Consider the following 21,631-nt stretch of genomic DNA (forward strand, 5'->3'; position numbering starts at 1 on the left):
AGTCAAAAATATAAATCTAATCGTTATTTCATAAAAGCAAAAATCTATTATATACAAATTATATATTTAATATCCACGTATTTTAAAACAAAATTAAAAATTTAAGATTATATATTTATATTATATATATTAATTTGTATAAATTAATATTAATAATAAAAAATTATATAAAATAAATGATTAAAAGATATATATTTTTGTTATTTTTATTTTTAATAACTATTACACTAACTTAAACTGAAGCTGAATTAGAAAAATAATAACAAAGGAAAGAAATCGAAGGTATAAAAAATAAAAAATATTTATAATTATAATTTAATAAATAAAAAGCTACGCATCAAAAATTAAATGATGAATATTTATAAATAGTAAGAAGATAATATTCTATATGTATTCTCATATCGCGTTATAAATTAGAAACAATAAAAGAAGAAGTAGAAAATGTAAGAAAGCATTTTAAGACAGAAGAAGATATATAGAAGTTCGAAAATAGATTAATAGTAGATATGGTTGATATGTGTTAAGGATATTTTTAAGCAAACTCAAATTAAGAAGAAGTATTTATTTTTTATTTATTAATTATTTTAATAAATAAATTTAAAGGTTTTGATATAATTAAATACAAAAAAACTCAATTTCGAAAAATACCCTTAACTATATAGTAAATTAGATTTAGATTAATATAAAATTGATGAATGGTCACTTTTCTTAGATGAATAAAAATAAAGCATTCTTAAATATATAACAGTATATTATATATGGCATATATATTAATATATTTATGCTTATTATTTAAAAATAAAAAAAGATGTTTGATGAAAAAATGGCTTAATAACCTAAAAAAGAACCTGTAGATGAAAATATATACAAAATTTCATTAGAACCTAAAATCGGTGGTCTTTCTATATCTGAAACATCTTAAATTATTAAATATTTGTATTTTGGAACTATATTTAGTATTATTGCTTTTATTATTTATTATGGATATAAATAAACTGATTAAAATATAAAAGTTAAAGGATAAAAAGATAAGAAAAAAGACAAGAAAAAAGACTGAAGAAATAATATATTTAAAAAAAAAAAATTGATATCAAATATTATATTTTTTTTTTAAATAAAAATAATAAATATGTAATTATTTTTATTTTTCAATTATTAATGTTTTATAAAGTTGGAATATGTTATAAAAAAAAAGTTTTATCTTATAAAAAATCAAACCTATATTTATATGTATAATTTTCAATAAAAAATAAAATAATATGTACTTAGTTTCTATATGTAAATACTTTAATGATTTTAGTTAAATAATTGAATTTTTTAATAAATTGGCACCTTATTTACTATTATTATTATAACTTAATTAAAAAATGTAATTTAAAATAAAAATTGTTATTTTTACAATAAATCTATTTTTAAATGCTCTAAATCGTTGAAGTTTATTAATAACTAAGAAAGTTAATAGATTCCTTAGTCATTAATACAATTAGATCTTAATTATATTTATATAAATATATATATATATATATATAAATATATATTTATATATATATTTATATATATATATTATTTTTAATCTTTTTAAACTAAAAAATATTCTAAATCCAATTTAAGGCTCTTTAATTTTTTTAAATTCTTTGTTTGATTCTAAATTTATGTCACTCCTACATCTTCTATTTAATTTCCTCTATTAAAAAAAAAAAACTTAAAATAATTACAAAAAACATACATTAATATATATATATATTTATATATATATTTATATATGTATTTATATAATATTAAATATTCTTCTCCAAAAAGATTTTTAATTCATATAAATTTGTATCTAAATTTTCAACTTCTTCTAAAGTATAAAATACTGACATTTATTATTATTTATAAGGATATATTTTATTTTCTATTATTTAATATTCTATTATATTAATAATAGATATTATTATAAATTTATAAAATACAGTTATATATTATTTACTTTTTTTTTTTAAATATTAAATAATTAATTATTTATATCTTATTACTTTATTTATTTTAAAAAATATTTGAAAATATATATTATTTTTTTTGTAATAATATAATTATAATTGTTCATATATATATAATAATTTTTAATAAAAAAGCTTTTAATTTTATAACATAATATTTTTAAAAATATTTTTTTTTATTTATCAGCTTTTTTAAGAGTTTATATTACTTTTCGATGTTTATAAGTAAATTAATAATGTTTTGGAATATTCTTCTTTTATTATATAAAAAAAACCAAAATAAAATATTAAATGAAAATTATATATTTAAACCATTATCCATTACATCATTAATTTTGTAAAAAAGACTAACTAATTTATATTCAAAAATAAATAAGAAATATTTTTAAAGTCATCATTTTAAAAAAAATAAAAAAAAAAAAAAAATATTTTATGAGAATAAAAAAAAGAAAATAAAAAAAAATATAAATGATATAAATTTTACTAATACCATATAATCCTAAAAACAAATTTATAAAATATTTTTCATTTAATATTATTCTAACAAAGGGGACTTAGCTCAATTGGTAGAGCGTTGGACTCCAAATCCAACGGTCGCGTGTTCGAGTCACGTAGTCCTCAATTTTTTTTTTATATAAATAATAATAAATATATATTAATTATTTAACAAAAAAATAATATCTTTAATTTTATTTAAAAATTATATTTATTTATAATTTGAGTAGATTAATTATTTATTAAAAAGTTTGTATTATTATACACATATTTAAATGTTTATTTTTTTTTTATTTTATTTATATATATTATTTATTTTATATTTATATGTCTTTTCTATATTTATAATTAGATTTTTTTTTCATTATTATATATTAATTTTTTTTTTACAAATATAAATATTATTAACATTTTTTAATTATTAATTATAATATAATTTAGATTTTATTTTATGCATTTTTTAAAATTTAAAATTCATTTTATTTTAGAAAAATAAATATATTTAAAACATTTATATTTTAAAATATATATATTTATCTCATTTTTATATATTTAAAATAATATATCTATATTCTCTTTTTTATTTTAATATAATACATATTTTATTATAAATTTCACATATAAAATTTATTTATTATATTTTTTTAGTATAATAATATTATATGATTAAAGATTATTCTAAATGTTATTTTTTGTAAAACAGTATATTTAAACATTAAATATTATTTTTGTCTTATCATTTTAATTTTAATAGGAATAATATTTTTATTTAAAATTATATTAAAATTTTTCTATATAATATTAAATAATATTAATTATGTTTAAAAGAATAATACTTCATTTATTATTTATTAATATTTTTTTATTTATAAAAAAATGAAAAAAAATAAGTACATTTAGGTAATGGTAATTTATATATCTTAAAAACAAACTTGACATCTTTGTCAAAGTTTTATAATAATTTTTATATGAATTTTCACTTTATTAATTTAAAAAAGATAAATCTTTATAGAAAATATAGTTAATATGAGGTCTATATATAAATATAAAATAAATTATTAAACTAATAAATATAAGTAAAAAAATATATAAATATATATATATATATATTTATATATATATATATATATATTTATATTCATATTTATGTAATAAAATTTTATATATGTTTTTTTTAGATTATTTATTTTAGATTTATATATATAAGTAAGTAAACTTATTCTTTATAAATTTATTAATATGTTATTATAAATTATTTTTATATCATATTAAAAAAATATTTAATATAATTTAATTTATTTATTTAAATATTTTTAAAAATCAAAAAAAATTAAATATGAATGAAATTTATTATATAAACGAATTAAATAAATTAAAAGATTACGCAAACGTATTTCCATTATTCATATTATTTTAAAAAAATAAAATAGTAAAGAGAATGCGTTATTTCCTAATAAATGTCTTAAATAGATAATTTAATTTCAGAAGTAAAATAAAATAAAACAGTACATATATATAAGAAAAAAAAAAGAATAATATTTTAAAAACTGAACTCGAAAGAATACAAAAAGACACTCTATAGTATAAATAAACACTAAAAAATATGTATTTAATATACGTAGATTAATAAAAAATGATTGAGAACTTCGAATTGACAAATAAAGATATGTAAATAAGAATATCTATGTAAACAGATGATAACAAAAATTTATTAGTAAATAAAAAAATAAAATTAATATTTAAAATAAAAAAAAGAATGAAATCGAAAATATAATATAAGATAAATAAACATTATAATCTAAATTAAAAGAAGGCGATAAAAAATTTTATTTCGATATTAGGAGTTTAACTGAGCAAATAAATGATAAAAATATCGTATATATATATATAAATATACAAATATAAATTATTAAAATATAAGGAAATCGCCGATAAAAGAAGAAATATAAATGATTTATTAGAAATAAAACGGAAATTAGAAGAAGAAACAGCGGCTCTTCGTTTTTGTTTAGAAAATTTGCGAAACAAAACAGAGATTGAAAATCGTGAAAGGAATTTAAAATTAGAAAAGGCTGAAAAATAATTAAATGAGACTATTTTATTAAAAGATTATGAAATTTAACATTTAAAATATAATATTAAAGATTCAGATATAAAAAATAAAAAAAAAATGATGAAAATCGTATTTTAATGCATGAAGTAAATACTTTGAAAAAAACTTGGAATTAAAATAGTAAGAAATTGATGATATTAAAAAAGTATTATTACATCCGGCAATTTTTTTGATAACTCTAGAATGTAATAAAATAATAAAGACGAAAATAATTCTAAAAATGTATAAGAAGATAAAAAAGTATCCTTTAATGAAAAAAAAATGAAAGAAAAATTTATTTTACATTAGATGCACATAAAAATCTACATGAAAAATTAAATTAAGTCATTAAAATAAATGAAAATTGTTTAAGAAAAAATTACTTGCAACTTGTATGAATCTATGGAAAGTAAAATATATTTTATAAATAAAAGAAAGATAAGAATAAGGAAGATTAAAAAAGGAAAAAGAAGTTAAATCACTTAATAATAGTTAATGTGGTTAATATTAATTAGAAGAAAATAAAGAAGAAAAAGATACATATGTAAGTAAAAAAATAACAGGTATATAAATTTACATGAAAATATATATATATATATATATATTTATATATATATATATATATATAATATATATATAATAATTTTTTTAAATATATTATAAATATTTTTTTTTTTTTTTTATATATATATATAGAAAATGTTATATAAGTAGCTTTATTTTTAAGAAAAAGTATAATTTTTTTAATTTTTGAATTATTTTAAAAAAGTTAAGATATGTAAGGAGAAAAGAAAGTGTAAATTTTTTAAAAAATAAAAAAATATATAAATATCATAAGAAATTCTTTAATCCTCTTTACTGTAAATTTAAAAGATTTAAAAAATTAATTTAAAGGATTAGAAGTTTTATTATTAACCTATAATAAATTAATATCTAATATAAAAACATTAATTGAAATATTAAAAAAATTAATTCCAGAGACATATTTAATTCCAAAATTAACTATATCAGTAGGGTTTTAAAAAATATATTCTTATATATTTACATATTTATATAAAGAAAGCTACTTAATAAAGATAACCTTTTAAGAAGTGTATAAAATAAATGGATAGAACAAAGTTTAAATTAGGCTATATAAGAAAAATTAATAAAAAATAAAGATGAGATAAATAAAGATATACTTTTTTTATTTAGATTACTTACACTTAAACATAAGATAAAATATCCTTTATAAGGTGGCTCATATAATATAGATTTAGATTTAGAAATGCTTTAGAACATAAATATGTGATGCATTTAGAAAACCAATAATATCATTAAATTGAAATAAAAAAAAAAAAAGATATATTTTTATATAATTTAATTTAAAAAATTAAAAAATAAAAACATGGAAAATACATAAAATCCATAAATGAAAGTTTAATTTGGTGATGTAAACGATAAAAATTATGAATTATTACGTACCTTAAATACTGTAACATTTCCTGTATAGTATTCTTTATCGTTTTATGCAAAAGTCTTATCATACAATAAATATTCGCGTTTAGGTTAATTATTATCATTTATTTTTTCAAAATATAAAATATATATGTATATATAAAAGCTTATTTTAATGATATTCTTGTTGGAGCAATGACTTGTCGTTAAGAAGAACATAACAATGAATAATCTATATATATATTAACAATAGGTGTATTACCGGCATATAGAAAACATAAAATAGGTTCTTAATTAATGAATGAATTATTAAAATTAGCAAATGAAGATAGCGAAATAAAGCATATTTATTTACATATGTAAGTTGGAAATAATCCTGGTTTAGCCTTTTATAAAAAATTTGGATTTTAAATAGCAGAAACTATAGATAATTATTATACTGATATAGAGCCTAAAGGATGTTATTTATTATAATTAAATTTATGATATAATTATAAATATATATATATATATATATATATATATATATATATTATTTAAATTTCATTTTTTTATTTTAAATGATTCTTTAGTTTTATTTTTTATATATATATATTAATGATATTTATATATATATCTATTTTTTATTCATATTTAAATATAATTATATTTTTTATTTAATTCTTCTAAAAACTATTTATGTACAATATAAATTTAAGGAAATTCTAAAATTTACATACATTTAAATACTTCTTTTAACTTTTCATCTTTCTTTATTTAAATCATTCTAATTTTTTTCTAAAAATCTTCATTTATTCCTTCTTTTTTGACTTAAAACTCAATTGGTACCTAAAAAACATTAAAAAATCCTTCCTTACATTCCTTAACATCACTTAACTTATAAAAGTTTCTCACAAAAAATGCATATTAATCAATATTTTATGCATTAACTTCCAAACCAAATTCTAAAAATGCTTTTTCTTCAAAAAAATTAACATACTTTTCTTCTTATATAATATTAAATATGCTTAAACGATCACAAACAGGCTCTTTACTAATACTATTGACATTTTTCTCATTTTTATTTTAAAAAAAGACCTATATGAATTCTATTGTCCAATAAAAGCACTTATTTTTAACATAAAAAAATGACAAATTTTCTCGATGTTTTTCCATGATTTACGGGGCAAATTTAACGTTAATTTATAACCTTTTTTTCGCCTAAATTTTAAGCAATTTATGTCTCAAAATATCTGAATTTTATTAAGAAAAAGAAATTTTTTTTCTTATATTTTCCGTATTTTCCATAGTTCTTCTAATAAACGAATAATCTTTCATTATAGTCTTATTTGTTAAATTTTATTTGTTAATTTTTTACGAATATTTATATTTCCCATCACATTGAAATTATGTTTTATGCTCTCTACAACATTTTAAACTACAAGTAACACTATTACATCCTGGGCAAGTATATTTAGATTATTATATTTAACATATTTGACATATAGAGCCTTTTCGGATAGTTTCGAAAGGTGTTTATACTGTTTGTTCGTCATATGAGTCTTCTTTTTCGATAGATTTCGCTTTCTAAATTAATAAGTTTAGTGATTTGGCATCTTGTACTGAAAGTTATTATATGTGATCCATTTTTTTTTTAATTAATTTTAGATTTAAATTTAATAGAGATAATATAATTTTTTTATCTTTTGTAATATAAGGATAATTTATTTGAATTTATTTAAATATAAATATAATAGGTAAATCATTTAAGAATTATATATAAGAATAATTGTATAAATAAATAAAAATAAAAATATATGTAAATATATGTAAATATATGTAAATATATATAAATAATAAATATATAATAATTTACATATATATATATCTTTAAATAAAATTATATATTTGTTAATAATATATTTCTTGAATATTCATATTTTCTATATTTTTAATCTAAATAATAATTACTTTAATCTTATAAACACTATCATATGTACAAAAAATATAATTATTTGCTTTATTAATCATATTCATAGTATATAATATTATCATTTACTCTATCTTTTTTAAATTTTCATTTTCTTCTTCTTCATAATTATGTGTTCTTTCATCGAAATCCTAACCAAATTGTCATTGATTATCATCAATAGCAATTTATATTTTTTATAGATTAATAAAACATTTATTTAAAAACATAACTATATTAATATTGATATATATATTATATTTAACGAAATAATTATATATATATATATATATATATATTTTATATTTTAATTTAATTAAAAATAAATCAATAATATATTTATATAATAAAAATCATCTAACCCATATTTATAAATTAGAAATTCCAAATGAATTTTCAAAGGGATCCCCTTACAAAGTACTCCCAAAGGCTAAAATAACATCATTTTTTAAATGTGGTATTGAAAAATCGAATTATACACTCAATTAACCTTCAACATATTCACTACCGCATATATTAATTCCATTTTTTCCTTTTGTAATGTCATAGCTTTATGTCCAAACATATTAAAAGTTATCTTTTTAATCGTCTATGATTTTAATATACCCAGTTTCTCCACTCCAGGCATCTATGAAGTGAAAAAACCCCGTAATCCTTAACATATTATGTTCCACATTAATATTCTCAAATTTTTTTTAAAGTTCTTAATTTGCCAATATTCCGTATCCACCCAGCATATAGATTCCCCCACATTTCGATATTTTATTTATACTCCAATTTTCGGGTTCATTATAGTATTTTTCATGTTAAACTAATTACCATTGTCTTATATTATTTTAAATAATTCCCTTTTGGAAAATTAGATTTTGAAATAAACTCCTTTATGCCACTATTTCGAATTCGTTTTAATTTATCTAAAAGATCAATATTCGGTTATTTCTTATCATAAAAGAGCCAGTATTTCCTTCCAAAATTAATTCGTGTTCAGATTTTTCATCTAGAAATTCGTTCAATAATTTCAATGTGGAATATTCTGGAGTATTTGATTGGATTTTTAATGTATTTGTTCGAATTTTGCAAAAATATTTTATTTTTTCAAGGACTTATTCGCTTATTTCGTCTTGTTTTCGGATTGATAAGCTTTTTGTAGTTATTATTAGGAGATATAATATAGTTAGTTTTGATATATTTTTAAACATTTTTATTTTATATGTTTTATATATTTTCCCAATTGGAAAAATAAAATATATAATAATACTTTTTATTTAGATTATTATTTGTTCTTGTATATTATTCTTATTATTTTTTTTAAAAAAAATCAAAAAAAAACTAAAATATTATTTTAATTTTTTTTTTAAAGAAAATGAGTTATAATATAAAAGATTGTATTTTTTACATGCCCAAATAAAAATAAATACTAGATAAAAATAACTATTAATATTTAAGTAAAAAACAAAAAATATTTAGGATGTATAATTATTATTAATAGAAATAACATAAATCTAATATTATTTTACAGAAATGACTAAATTGTTATTGAGAAAAGCAGGAACATAATCAAATAACTTAATATAAGAATTGTATAAAATAAAAAAAATATTCATATAAATAAATAAATATAATAAGTACAAATTAATATATAAAAGGAGAACATGTATTATTAAAATCATATTACCATATTCAAGCAATCCCAATAAATAAATTATGCTTTTTAATAAATATAGGAAAAGTATTTAATTTAAATGATGACAAAATAGGACATGATTATTTTTAATATTTGCGTTTATTGTGTTCCGATTTCCCAAAATAGATTGTTTTAAATACTTTAAAAATGATAAAAGCAGATTATTATTCAGATGATGTATATTCAAAAATAAAATAATATTGAATATTATTAAAAAAGGATTAATTATTAAATTATAACTATAATGGATAATAATTTATTTAAAGTTTATATTTAAATTTCATTTGTGAAGAATTTATTAAAATAATAGAGGAAGCATATTTAAATTAAATTGATAGTATAGAAAAATTAGGAAACATTATAATAGATTATTATTAATAAAGTGAAAATAATTAAGATAATGTATTATATATATAAAAGATTATAAATATAAATATATATATATGCATATATATATATACTAATATAAAGTTTACAAGAATTCCTTTAAATTACGTATTTGAAATTATAATTTAATGTTCTTTAAATTTTTATAACGAACAATTTTTTTAAACCAATATAGTCTTTTTTAATTAAATTTTAATGAAAAATTTATTAAAAGATAATAATGAAAAAGTAATTTTTTAGTTTTTAACATTTGTTATATAAAAATTATAAGTTTATATTAAATGATTTTAAAAAAAAACTATTTGAAAATAAAAATATTTATAAATTTATATAAGAAAATATATATTTTGCTGAGAAATCTAATTTAAAAATAAAAGAACATCTTAGGATTTTAGGAGAAAAAAGCGAGGATTTATTTACTTAATAAGATGAATAAGCATCTAAAAAAGTTAAATAAAAAAAAAAAAAAGATTGACAATTTTTTATATTATAATTTTTATTTATTTTTAAATATAAATTTATAATAAAATTACATATATATATAATAATTAATTAAAATTTTATATAATATTGTTATTTTTTAATAAATAAATTATTCTTATAATGAAACATTTAAAATTAAAAAATATATTTATACATTTATTTTTAACATAAAATAAATTTCAAATATATTATATTTTTAATTTGTAGATTTTTGTTATTAATATAACAATTATAAATAATTTTTTTTTTTTAATAAAAAATAAAAATTAAATAATGTACCAATAAATGCTTGATATATCAAATTAAATATATTTAGATTACTAATAAAATTGCCCAAAAATAAAAGAATAATTATAAAAGTTGCATGAAATCCTCTTAATCTTGAAAAAAGAGCATTTCGGAATATAATAAAATTTATTTTAGTATTTATTTTCTGAACCAAAAACAATCCAATATTCAAATATACACACAGATCAACAAAAAAAGTTTTGTTTTGGATTATTTATATTAGCAAAAGATGCATATTTAAGCCTTCATAATCATCCAAATATGTATGTTTATTCGAAAATATTATACGGAAAAATAAAAAAACAAAGTTATACAATAATAGATGAAGTAAGTAAAAATTTGAATAGTTAAAATATTAATAATAATAATAATAATAATAATAATAATAATAATAATAATAATAATAATAATAATAATTATAATAATAAAAATAATAACTTTTATAGTTGTAATAATAATATTAATAGTAATACTAATAGTAATTTTATTATTAATAATAATAATTTGAATTATTAAATGAACAATAATATCAATAATATTAATAATGATATCAATAATAATTTAATTAACGAAAATAAAATTTTCAAAGCCCATTTAGACGAAGATTTAATTTTAATGCAAGATAATATTGATTTTTTAGATCCTATTAATAAAAATTTACATTATATATATGCCGTTGAAGACAGCATATTTTTTGATGTTATGATTCCTTATTATGATAAAGATTCTAGATAATGCTTTTATTATAATATATTAGAATAAATAGACAAAGAAAATTTTTTACTAGAATAAGTTAATAAACCTTAAAAAGAATGCAAATTTTAATTTTTAGTTTTATAGTAAGGTAATACTTTATTTTATATGTGAATGTTTTTTTTTTTAATTTTTTTATTTTATTTTATTATTTTTATTATTTTTTTTTATCATTTTTTTTTTTTTTCTATTTTTTAAAGAATAATATAAATAAAAAATACTAAAAATAATTTTTTTATTAACAAAATAAAAATATATATAATTTTTTTTTTAAATATCGTTTATTTAAAAAGAAAATTAAAAATAAAATTTTAAATAATAATTTAAATTTAATTATTTATTTTTTAAGCTTTTTTTAACATTATTATTATTAAAAATCTTCCATTTCTCCCAAAATAAAAAAAATATAATTAAATTTTAAAAACAAATAATTATTAAGATAATTCGAATTATAAAAATATATATAAAATACTAAAAATAAAAAATAATTTTTTTTTTTTTTTTTTTTTATAGAAATCAAACATTGAAATAATATACATATAAACTTAATTTTAATATATAAAATATATTTAAAAAAAATATAAATCACAATTTTAAATATAAAAAAAAAAATTATCAGTATTTAATAAAAATAAAATAATATAATTTTTATACATATAAATATATAACTATATTGATTAAATAAATAGCAATATATATAAATTAATTGTTCTAAAAATATAAAAAAATAATAATAAATATAATTTAAGTTTTATATATATATATATATATATATTATATATATATATATATATATATATATATATTTAAAAATTTCAAATATCCTCCCATTTTTTTTCTCTATCCCACACAATTTTACCATTTTTTTTAAAATGAGTAATTCTATGTGTCTTAACTTCCGTCCCTTCAAACTTAACAAATTCAATTTCTAAATCTTTTAAAAATCTATCTTAATAAACAATTGTGAATTAATTTTTATTTAAGCTTTCATCCCATTTTATTCTATTAATAATTTAATTAGCCGGTGTTAATTTTTCTTCATTATTTTATAATTATTATTTTTATTCTTAAACATGCTTATTATTAGCCAAAACGCACAAAACATCCTTTGAAATAGAAATATCTAAAATATTATATTATTTTTTATCACTTAATACCTTAAATTTATCACTTACTTCTAAATATCTACAAATTTTCTTTTATTTCTCACCATTATTAACACTAATAAAAACCCTATTTTTCCTACTAAAAAAAACACTGTTTTTCCATCCAATTTATATACTATAAATTTCATCATCTTCCCCTAAAATATCTCCTAACTAAACCTAAACTGGCTAATTAACTAGATTACAGTTATAAACTCCTAATTGTCCATTTTCGTTTTTTCCCCAACCATAAAAAGTGCATTTACCGCCATTTTTTTCTTTACTTTTTATAATTTCAGTTTATAGTTTAATTTATAAATCTTCCTTTAAAATTCCCAGTCTATCCCTCATAAAATCCTTTGATATTCCCATTAAATCTTTTCCTTTTATATTTTCGTATTTTAAAATATTAACATAGTCAAGAAAGTTCTCGTTTTTTAAAAAAAGATTAATACAGTCTTCATTATTCCAATCTTCTAATTTTTTCATCTTTTCTTTTTCAATTAAAAAAAAACTTGCAAAACCTCCGAAAATACTCCTCTCGACTCCCTATTTATCGAAAAGCTCCCATTTCTTAACATCCATCCATTTATGTGTAAATCCTCCTTGATTTGAATAATTATTTAACTCACAAATATACACACTTTCACTAAGTCCGATTAAAACTAACTAATTATGTCCGATTTTGAACTCCTTAATACCTTATTCAGGGTAATTTTTGACTATTTTTAATCTCTAACTATTCTAAAGCTCATTAATAAGAAGGTCTTTAGTCTTAAATACTATTAGATTACATTAATCTTGACAATAATCATCACTCAGGTCCAAAAGATGTTTAATTTTTTTGATATTTTCGTCTTAAATTTAGAAAGCTAAATAAGAGAAACTCGCTTCGAATTTAAATACTGGAATTTACAAAGTCCAATCAATTAAAACTTCCTATAAATTCGAAACATTAACATTTTCTTAAAAAAATACAATAAAAACGCATCCATTTTAGTCCAAATAGAAAAAATTTTTACTTTAGACTGAAAATTATTTGATATTTTTTCTTTACAAAAAAACACAATTAACCTAAAAAAACTCACTACTTTTTGTAAATAAAATATTATTTTCAAAAGTTAAAAAAGCAGAAAAATAATTTCCAATTGAAAATTCTTTAATTCCTTTATTAAAAAGACCCTTTTACTATCGAATTCTATAAACTTTTAAATTCTCAAGGCTATTTTTTTCTATAGGAAATTAATTTATATTCATAAATAAAATATCTCGATTAAATAAAGTCTTATATAACTTTTAATAGTTTGTTTGGGATATATTCTCGTATTCTTAAGTAGTTATTAGTTTATATTTTTGTAGTTTTTAACGAAAATATTACATTGTGTTTTTGTTTAGTTATTTACTAAGAGATTAGAGCTTAAGGATTTATGGAAGAGCTAAGAATTCAGTTATTTTTGAGTAAATATCTAGATTTTCTAATATTGACATTTTAATTGTTTTTTTATTTTTATTATTATTTAATTCTTTATTATTATATTTTTTTGTTTTCTTAATGTTTTTTAATTTAATATATAGATTTATATATATAATAAATTCTTTCGATATTTTATTGTGATATATGTATTTAATTTATTTGTTTTTACGTAAAAAATATATTCTTATATTTTAAAAATAATTATACAAATAATTTATATTTATATGTAATATAATGCATATTAATAATATATTTATTTATATTAAATTTATATATCAAATTATATTTTTAATTTAATATTTTATTTGATTTTTTATTCATAATTTAAATTTTCGAAGATATTTTCTTTCTTTAATAATATATTTTACAATATATTACTAAATAAAGTTTTATTATATTATAATACTTTCTTTTACGTTTTTTTTATATCTATTTATTAATTCTTATAATAAAATATATATTATTAAATTATATTTTTATATATAATAAATTAGATTTTTTGTATTTTATTATATAAAGATATTTTTATAAAATAAACTTAAAATTAAAGAAAAAAAAATATATTACATAATATATATATTTTTATATTTTAAATTATTATTTAGTATAAAATATAAAATAATTTTTTTCAATATTTGAATTTTTATAAATTTAGTATTAAATTATACTTATAAAAATATTATAACTAAAAATTTTAATATATTTTATATAGTTTATCAATTATTTTATCTTTTAAATTTTTTTTTAAAAAATATATTAAATGCATTAAAATTTTGACATTATATTTTTATATATAAATATAAATTAAAAAATATTTAAAATTTTTAAAGAAAAAATAAATGAATCAATATAAAGAAATTAGAAATTAAAATTTTATTGTAATAATAAATATACATGCCAAAAAACAAGAATTAAAAAAAAAGGAATTAAGATTTTCAAATAAAAGCTAAAAAGAATTAACAAAAGAAGAAGCAATGATAAGATATAAAAAAAATGTAATTAATTATAAGACTATTAAAAAATAAAAAAAAGATGTACATATTGGGGAGAATATTTAGTTATGACATTGAATAAGACAAAGAAAATGATGAAATTACTGAAACAGATGAAGAATAAAATTAAAATGACTAAACTGTATTTTAAAATACTACAGAGAGTATATAATAAACATTAAATATAAATTAAAAATAAACCAAAAAAGATTAAGTATAAGAATTCATATAAGAATTAGAAAATATGTAGACATAACAAAAATAAATGATTGAGTAATTTAAAGAAAGATAATAGGAATTTAAAAAATCACTAGATTAGTATATAAAAATAAAAATAAAAATAAAAATAAAAATAAAAATAAAAATAAAAATAAAAATAAAAATAAAATATCTAAATATATTTATATATATATATATATTTAATAATATTCTATATTATATATAGAGCTTATCATTTTTAAGATAATAATTAATTAGAAAAATATTTATAAAATTTATAAGATAAATAATTATTAAATATTGATAATCCATTTTTTTAAAAAAATTCTCCTTTTTATTTATAAACTGATAAAGATATGGCAAAAGAAGTTTTAGATCCAGAAAACAAAAAACATTTTAAGGAATAAATGAATGAATACAATTTTTATATATATGAGTGAAATAAAAAATACATATAATATATACTAATATTTGTTATGTTTTAATTCATATTAAAATGCCATTTCTTTCATAATATTCAATTAATAATTAAGGACATTAATTTTTACAATCCTCATAAGAAAAATAGCAACTTTTTAATTCTTATTTACCTACTTTAGATTCAAAAAATACTTTAAAATATAGGTTTTTCTCTTTTTTAATATTTTTATGTTCTATTATATTTTTAGGATTTCCGTTTCTGAAATTACCATATATTTAGATATCGTTTAGAACTATTTTCAGTTTTTATTTTTTCTTAATTCTATTTATAAAATAGGATTATTATTTTCTATTTTATTTTGTTATTTTTTAATATTTTTTTATAATTATAACTTAAAAATTAAACTACTCATTTTTTATTCAAAACCTCTTATATACTATTGATATTATTTTAAATATTAAAAATGCTGAAAATTCTATTTTATATCATATTTATTATTTTAAAATTAGATTAAATAATTAATCTTTTTTCTAATATTTTTTTACCAAATATATAATTTAATTTATATTCTTATTTTTCCATATTTTTTAAATAATATAAAAAAATATATATATTTATTTTAAAATTTAAAATGCTTTTACATTTATTATTAGAATTAAATAAAAAAATATTTATATTTAAGAATAATATTAGAATGTTTTATTAATATATTTATTAATATTATATTTATTATTATTATTATTATTATAAATATTATAATTATTATTATTATTATTATTATTAATATCATTATTATATTATATTTTTTTTATTATTATTTTTATTTTTATTATTATTATTATTATAATTAGTATATAATATAAATATAAATATAAATATAAATTTATTATATATTTTTTTCTTTTTTTACAATTTATATAATCTATATATTTTATATATATTTTAAATATTTAATTCTTATATTTTTTAAACGATAATAATATTAATTATAATTTTTTATATTTTTTTTTAAATTATATGAATATTTATAATAAATATGATATTTTTATCTTTTTTTTATATATAAATATATAATCTTTTTTATTGTTATATTTATTTAAAATGTATTTTATTGTTATAATTTTATTTTTTATATATTATTCGTATAAATTATAAATTTTATTTATAAAAAAATATTTTAAAATAATATTATAATTATATGAGTTCTTCTAACAAATTATAAATTTGCAATATTTTTTATTATATTCCTGAGGATTGTGATTCATTAGATATACCAAATTCATTTTTGTGAGTTTTTTATATTTATTAAATAAATAGATAAATAATTTATTTACAAAAATAATAAAAAGAATTCCATTAAAATAAGAAGATGTTAGATTAAAACATATAAAAAAATATTTCCCATTAAAAGGATAATATATATTTAGATTTAAATATCTTTATAATAATTAAATTGTTTGGATGGATATACCAGAAAACTCTAAAAAAATTCCTATTTTTGAATCAAAAATTTTTTTAAAAGTATTAAGGGTTTCATGGCAAAGTATTTTATTAATTAAAAAATAAAAATAAAATACAAAATACAAAATTAAAAGTAGAACAAAATGATAATAATAAAGAACAAACAAACGAAATAAATGAAAAAACATAAAATAAAATACTAGAAAAAAATGAATAAAATGAAAATAAAATAAAAGAAAAAAACGAATAAAATTAATAAATAAAAAAAACATAATTAAATGATTTATTAGATATATGATATAAAAAAAATACATACAAACAAATATAATTTTTTTTTTTTTCTAAATAATTTTTTATACTAAAAAATAATTAAATATATATATATTTATATAAAAATAAAAACAAAGAGGAAAAAATAAATAAATTAAAATTGTAACTATTATAATAATTAAATTAAAAACAAAACAATTATAAATAATATAATTAATAATAATATATCCTATTAAAATAATAAATCTAATAAAATAAAATAAATAATATCATATATAATAAATTAAATAATAATATAATAAAATAAATTTAATTAAATATAATATATAAAATAATTTAATATATAAAATACAATAAAAAAAATAAAATCAAATATAACTAAATAAACAAATATATATATAAACAAAGAAAGCAATCAAACTTAATATTATTCTATTTAATTTTTCATAAAAACCAATTTTTCTTTAAGCGCTCTAAAAGCCCTATTTAGTACATCAACAGGTTTCAAAACTCCTGTAGTTTCTACTTAAAATATGAACTTATTTTTATTATGATCAATTTTGATAAGTTTCGGTTTTTTGATTTCTTCTTCACATTTAAACACACATTCATCACAAAACATACATTTTTACAGATTAGCGATCTCTAATTGATCATTTTCCTAATTAATTTCATATACTTTAACCGGACAACAATCAACAATTTATTTTTTCTATTCCCTTGTCAATTATTAAATATCATCCGAAAATTTTATAAGTGGTTCTATTTTAAAACTTGCTACACTAACCGCAGACCATTTCGAGTGCATTTTTCCTATTCCTTTCATCGCCTCACATTCGAAATGAATTTATTAATTTTTAGACAATTTAACTATAGGAATTCCCACTTCTTACTATCTCCCCATTTAATCTGGAACTATTGAATAAAATTTCACTGGACGTACTGCATCCTCGTCAGAATTCATAAATTTCTCTTTTAAATCTAAAGATGTTACTTCCATAGTAGTATTTCCTTAGTTTTATACTTTTAATACAAAATGTACTGCACATCGGTCACATTCTTGGCCTTCTGAAGATCCTTTACAATCACAATTCCATATATAATTAAAGTTGTCAACGTTAGCACTTATTAAAGGAATCAAACCTACTCGGTGGGCTATATATTCGTCAGGAAGGCATGATGTGTTTTCGTATACTTTTACGTTTTGGATTGCTATTGTTTCTACTTCGGCTAAGAGAATTCGACGTAGGGAATTTGCTAAGGCGACTTCGCAGTTTTCTAAAATGAAATCTACTTTTTATTCTTGAAGATCAGTTATAGTTATTTTAATTTCTTCCATTTTTTTTTATTTATATATTTTTTTTTTTTTTTTTTTAAGATATTTTTTTTAATATTAGAGTACCTTTTTTTTTTAGTAAAAAAATTAATTTTAATATTTATTTAATATTTTATCAAATTTTAATATTATTTATTTTTTATATGTTTTATAATTATTATTCAGTTGACATTTCTACTTATACTTCTTAAAAAAGATATTTTTTAGAGTATTTCTTATGTAATAAAAAATACAAAATAAGTCACACTACAATTATTTTGAAAATTTAAGTCTTATTAGTAAAATTTTCGATTAACTAAATCCAAAAATATCCACTATGTTTATGATTTAGATTTAAATTGAAAATATTAATTTCTTATAAAAAAAGTATAATTTTTGTCAATTTTTTTAATAAAATAATTTTTATTAACATTAAAATTTAATAACCTTTTAAACTTTTAAAGGCTTACTTATATAAAATATTCTTTAAAAATATAAATGCAATTTTACTCTCAAAATATTATCTAAATTAGATTATTTTTTTATTTTTTAAGAAATTTTGTAATTAATAATTATATGTTAAATCGTTTAATTATTTATTATTTATATTTATTTGATAATTATAATTTAATTTTTTTTGTAGAACATTCTTGTCAATTTATTTTAAAATAAATACTTTACTTTTTTTGACTTTTAATATAAAAAAATAAAATTAATATATATGTGGAAATACCGAAACTATATTTTATATGAGTATTATCATATAGTTAATAATTTTCATGAATTAAGAAAAAATGATGTTTTTTTTATATTAAATATTTTTTTTATTTCTTTATAATAAAAGAAGGTATAATCTTAAATATAAAAAAAAATATAATTATTGTATAAAAAATTAGAATATATATTAAAGTATTTATAATAGAAATAAAAAATACTTAAAATATATAATTAATTTTATAAATAATAATAATAATTATATAAAGAGAATTCAATTAGGAAAGATTATAAATTAAATTCTTTTATTTCAATTTATTATTTTATTTAAAAAAAATTGTAATTGAATTAAGAAAAATTAGTTAATAAAAATAAAATTTTTATGAATAATTATAATAGAATGAATATATTTTCAATATAATAAAAAAAATATTAATATATTGAGATATATATAAATATATATATATATATATATATATATATAATATTTTTATTTTGTTTTTTAAATTTATATTATAATTTTTTGAAATTTATTATATATAATTAATCATGTAAATACTAATTATTAAAAGATATAAAAATCCTATAAAGATATTTTTAAAATAATATAATATAACATTAAAAATAATAAAATGAGTATAAATAAATTTTACAAATAAAATCATAGAATTATATAATTTTTAAAATTAGATTTTTAAATAGATCTAAATAAAATAAATATATATATTTATCTAATAATTCAAAATTATAATAAAACTCTAAAAGCACTTAGAATTTTTTTATATATTAATAATTATATAATAATTTTACTTTATTAATAAAATTATTTATAAGCTTATTAAAAGCTATATTTATTACAAAAATAAAAAATAAAAAACATAAATGATATAAATTTTTAAATTATAATATGATTTTTTATTTTATAAAAAAAAAAAAGATAATAAAAATAAAAATAAAATATACATAATAGTATAGCAATTAAGGTAAATAATATTCAAAAAAAATTAATAAAAAAATATTAAATAATATAAAAAAATTAATAATAAAGAAATTATTATAAAAAAAAAAATTATATATTAAAGTCTTATATATTTTTATGAAAAAAATAATAATTAAAAATTTATTTATGAGATAAGTTAAAATAGAAAATAAAAAATAAATATATATAATAATAAAAAATATAAAAGTATGTATATAAATAAATATTTAAATATTTATATATTTATATATATATATTTTTTAAATTATATATATATAAATATATTAATATATTTTTTTATCTATAATATTAGAATACTATTTATATAAATTATATATTTTTGTCTATTCACTTTATTTTTAATTTTCAAAATCTTGGATAATTATGAATAGGATTTTAATCATTTTAAAACATCCAATCTGTATTATCAATAAATTAAATATATTTTTTCATTTCTTTCATTATACTTTATGTTTATTCTTTTTGTTTTAAAGGAGTAATAAATGTTTGAGGGAATTCTTTTATTTATTTATTTTTTTCTTAAAAAAAAATTATTTTTAAAATATATATTTAATATATTAACTTTATTTTATTATGTTTTATTAATTAATTCTTTATGGTTAATCTATTTATCCTATTTCTTAATCAAAAAAAATATCGTAATTAAGGTTATTTAAATGTTATTATTATTATTACTATTATTATTATTATTATAGTTAATATTATTATTATTATTAATTAGACATTTTTTTTTTTATAATTATTATTTAAATATAATTATTAAAATATAATTTTTTTTTGAATTTTATTTTGTTAATAAAAAAATTTAATGGATTAAATAATTAAAAGAAATACATAAAATTCAAATGATCTAATTATTGAAAATCCTTTAAACCATCAAGATATAGAAGAAATAACTCGTACAGTAATAATCTAAAATAAATCTTATACATTTAAAGGAAAGCCAATACCTTAAATACTTGAACTTTTTAGTTTATTAGAACAAAAAGATTAAAAAAATAAAAATAGAAAATTTTTTATTTTAAAGAATCATTTAAAGAATTTTGAAGATTTTTTTTATAGAAAATGTAG

General features: G+C 15.0%; 5 protein-coding genes and 1 non-coding gene across 6 annotated transcripts, besides 54 other annotated features; 4 read left to right on the top strand and 2 right to left on the bottom strand. All coding sequences in view use genetic code 6, as the record gives it.

The window, feature by feature from the left end:
• Positions 1-140: 140 nt before the first annotated feature.
• Positions 141-177: a microsatellite.
• Positions 178-349: 172 nt separating this feature from the next.
• On the top strand, positions 350-1,183 carry IMG5_105490 (hypothetical protein). Its single transcript, XM_004035075.1, has 2 exons — positions 350-747; positions 809-1,183. The coding sequence occupies exons 1-2, from the start codon at positions 352-354 to the stop codon at positions 1,055-1,057; spliced, it is 645 nt and encodes a 214-aa protein (XP_004035123.1). The 5' UTR covers positions 350-351; the 3' UTR covers positions 1,058-1,183.
• Positions 1,023-1,054: a microsatellite.
• Positions 1,184-1,495: 312 nt separating the features above from the next.
• Positions 1,496-1,564: a microsatellite.
• Positions 1,565-1,730: 166 nt separating this feature from the next.
• Positions 1,731-1,779: a microsatellite.
• Positions 1,734-1,780: a microsatellite.
• A 115-nt stretch (positions 1,781-1,895) lies between these two features.
• Positions 1,896-1,926: a microsatellite.
• Positions 1,927-2,530: 604 nt separating this feature from the next.
• IMG5_105500 lies at positions 2,531-2,603 on the top strand. Its single transcript has one exon. It is a non-coding gene; the product is annotated as a tRNA-Trp (tRNA).
• A 142-nt stretch (positions 2,604-2,745) lies between these two features.
• Positions 2,746-2,802: a microsatellite.
• Positions 2,756-2,804: a microsatellite.
• Positions 2,805-2,957: 153 nt separating this feature from the next.
• Positions 2,958-3,012: a microsatellite.
• Positions 2,967-3,080: a microsatellite.
• Positions 2,988-3,080: a microsatellite.
• A 481-nt stretch (positions 3,081-3,561) lies between these two features.
• Positions 3,562-3,615: a microsatellite.
• Positions 3,571-3,625: a microsatellite.
• Positions 3,626-4,963: 1,338 nt separating this feature from the next.
• On the top strand, positions 4,964-5,860 carry IMG5_105510 (hypothetical protein; the record flags this gene model as incomplete). The annotated part of the gene is made up of 3 exons (XM_004035076.1): positions 4,964-5,132; positions 5,284-5,584; positions 5,629-5,860. The coding sequence occupies 3 exons, from the start codon at positions 4,964-4,966 to the stop codon at positions 5,858-5,860; spliced, it is 702 nt and encodes a 233-aa protein (XP_004035124.1).
• Positions 5,153-5,208: a microsatellite.
• Positions 5,197-5,243: a microsatellite.
• Positions 5,505-5,543: a microsatellite.
• Positions 5,861-5,956: 96 nt separating the features above from the next.
• IMG5_105520 (n-acetyltransferase 13, putative) lies at positions 5,957-6,492 on the top strand (the record flags this gene model as incomplete). The annotated part of the gene is made up of 2 exons (XM_004035077.1): positions 5,957-6,116; positions 6,173-6,492. The coding sequence occupies 2 exons, from the start codon at positions 5,957-5,959 to the stop codon at positions 6,490-6,492; spliced, it is 480 nt and encodes a 159-aa protein (XP_004035125.1).
• A 6-nt stretch (positions 6,493-6,498) lies between these two features.
• Positions 6,499-6,539: a microsatellite.
• Positions 6,540-7,330: 791 nt separating this feature from the next.
• Positions 7,331-7,359: a microsatellite.
• Positions 7,360-7,796: 437 nt separating this feature from the next.
• Positions 7,797-7,841: a microsatellite.
• Positions 7,797-7,852: a microsatellite.
• A 319-nt stretch (positions 7,853-8,171) lies between these two features.
• Positions 8,172-8,254: a microsatellite.
• Positions 8,229-8,253: a microsatellite.
• Positions 8,255-8,307: 53 nt separating the features above from the next.
• Positions 8,308-8,616, bottom strand: IMG5_105530 (hypothetical protein; the record flags this gene model as incomplete). Its single annotated transcript, XM_004035078.1, has 1 exon — positions 8,308-8,616. The coding sequence occupies one exon, from the start codon at positions 8,614-8,616 to the stop codon at positions 8,308-8,310; it is 309 nt and encodes a 102-aa protein (XP_004035126.1).
• Positions 8,617-10,044: 1,428 nt separating this feature from the next.
• Positions 10,045-10,098: a microsatellite.
• A 1,049-nt stretch (positions 10,099-11,147) lies between these two features.
• Positions 11,148-11,300: a microsatellite.
• Positions 11,301-11,666: 366 nt separating this feature from the next.
• Positions 11,667-11,736: a microsatellite.
• Positions 11,667-11,746: a microsatellite.
• Positions 11,679-11,745: a microsatellite.
• Positions 11,747-12,301: 555 nt separating the features above from the next.
• Positions 12,302-12,355: a microsatellite.
• A 414-nt stretch (positions 12,356-12,769) lies between these two features.
• Positions 12,770-12,816: a microsatellite.
• A 1,806-nt stretch (positions 12,817-14,622) lies between these two features.
• Positions 14,623-14,668: a microsatellite.
• Positions 14,669-15,482: 814 nt separating this feature from the next.
• Positions 15,483-15,548: a microsatellite.
• Positions 15,549-16,506: 958 nt separating this feature from the next.
• Positions 16,507-16,605: a microsatellite.
• Positions 16,512-16,650: a microsatellite.
• A 1-nt stretch (position 16,651) lies between these two features.
• Positions 16,652-16,683: a microsatellite.
• A 164-nt stretch (positions 16,684-16,847) lies between these two features.
• Positions 16,848-16,919: a microsatellite.
• Positions 16,920-17,430: 511 nt separating this feature from the next.
• Positions 17,431-17,514: a microsatellite.
• A 216-nt stretch (positions 17,515-17,730) lies between these two features.
• Positions 17,731-17,875: a microsatellite.
• Positions 17,744-17,789: a microsatellite.
• Positions 17,779-17,888: a microsatellite.
• Positions 17,780-17,906: a microsatellite.
• Positions 17,785-17,933: a microsatellite.
• Positions 17,934-17,946: 13 nt separating this feature from the next.
• Positions 17,947-18,870, bottom strand: IMG5_105540 (hypothetical protein; the record flags this gene model as incomplete). Its single annotated transcript, XM_004035079.1, has 1 exon — positions 17,947-18,870. The coding sequence occupies one exon, from the start codon at positions 18,868-18,870 to the stop codon at positions 17,947-17,949; it is 924 nt and encodes a 307-aa protein (XP_004035127.1).
• Positions 18,870-18,920: a microsatellite.
• Positions 18,921-18,956: 36 nt separating this feature from the next.
• Positions 18,957-19,010: a microsatellite.
• A 772-nt stretch (positions 19,011-19,782) lies between these two features.
• Positions 19,783-19,828: a microsatellite.
• Positions 19,829-20,005: 177 nt separating this feature from the next.
• Positions 20,006-20,048: a microsatellite.
• A 10-nt stretch (positions 20,049-20,058) lies between these two features.
• Positions 20,059-20,105: a microsatellite.
• Positions 20,106-20,544: 439 nt separating this feature from the next.
• Positions 20,545-20,642: a microsatellite.
• Positions 20,557-20,627: a microsatellite.
• Positions 20,566-20,632: a microsatellite.
• Positions 20,643-20,762: 120 nt separating the features above from the next.
• Positions 20,763-20,834: a microsatellite.
• Positions 20,771-20,832: a microsatellite.
• Positions 20,784-20,867: a microsatellite.
• A 352-nt stretch (positions 20,868-21,219) lies between these two features.
• Positions 21,220-21,276: a microsatellite.
• A 25-nt stretch (positions 21,277-21,301) lies between these two features.
• Positions 21,302-21,332: a microsatellite.
• The last annotated feature ends 299 nt before the right edge of the window (positions 21,333-21,631 follow it).

Source organism: Ichthyophthirius multifiliis (assembly GCF_000220395.1).
Source record: "Ichthyophthirius multifiliis unplaced genomic scaffold scaff_1120509250874, whole genome shotgun sequence".
NCBI lineage: Eukaryota > Ciliophora > Oligohymenophorea > Hymenostomatida > Ichthyophthirius > Ichthyophthirius multifiliis.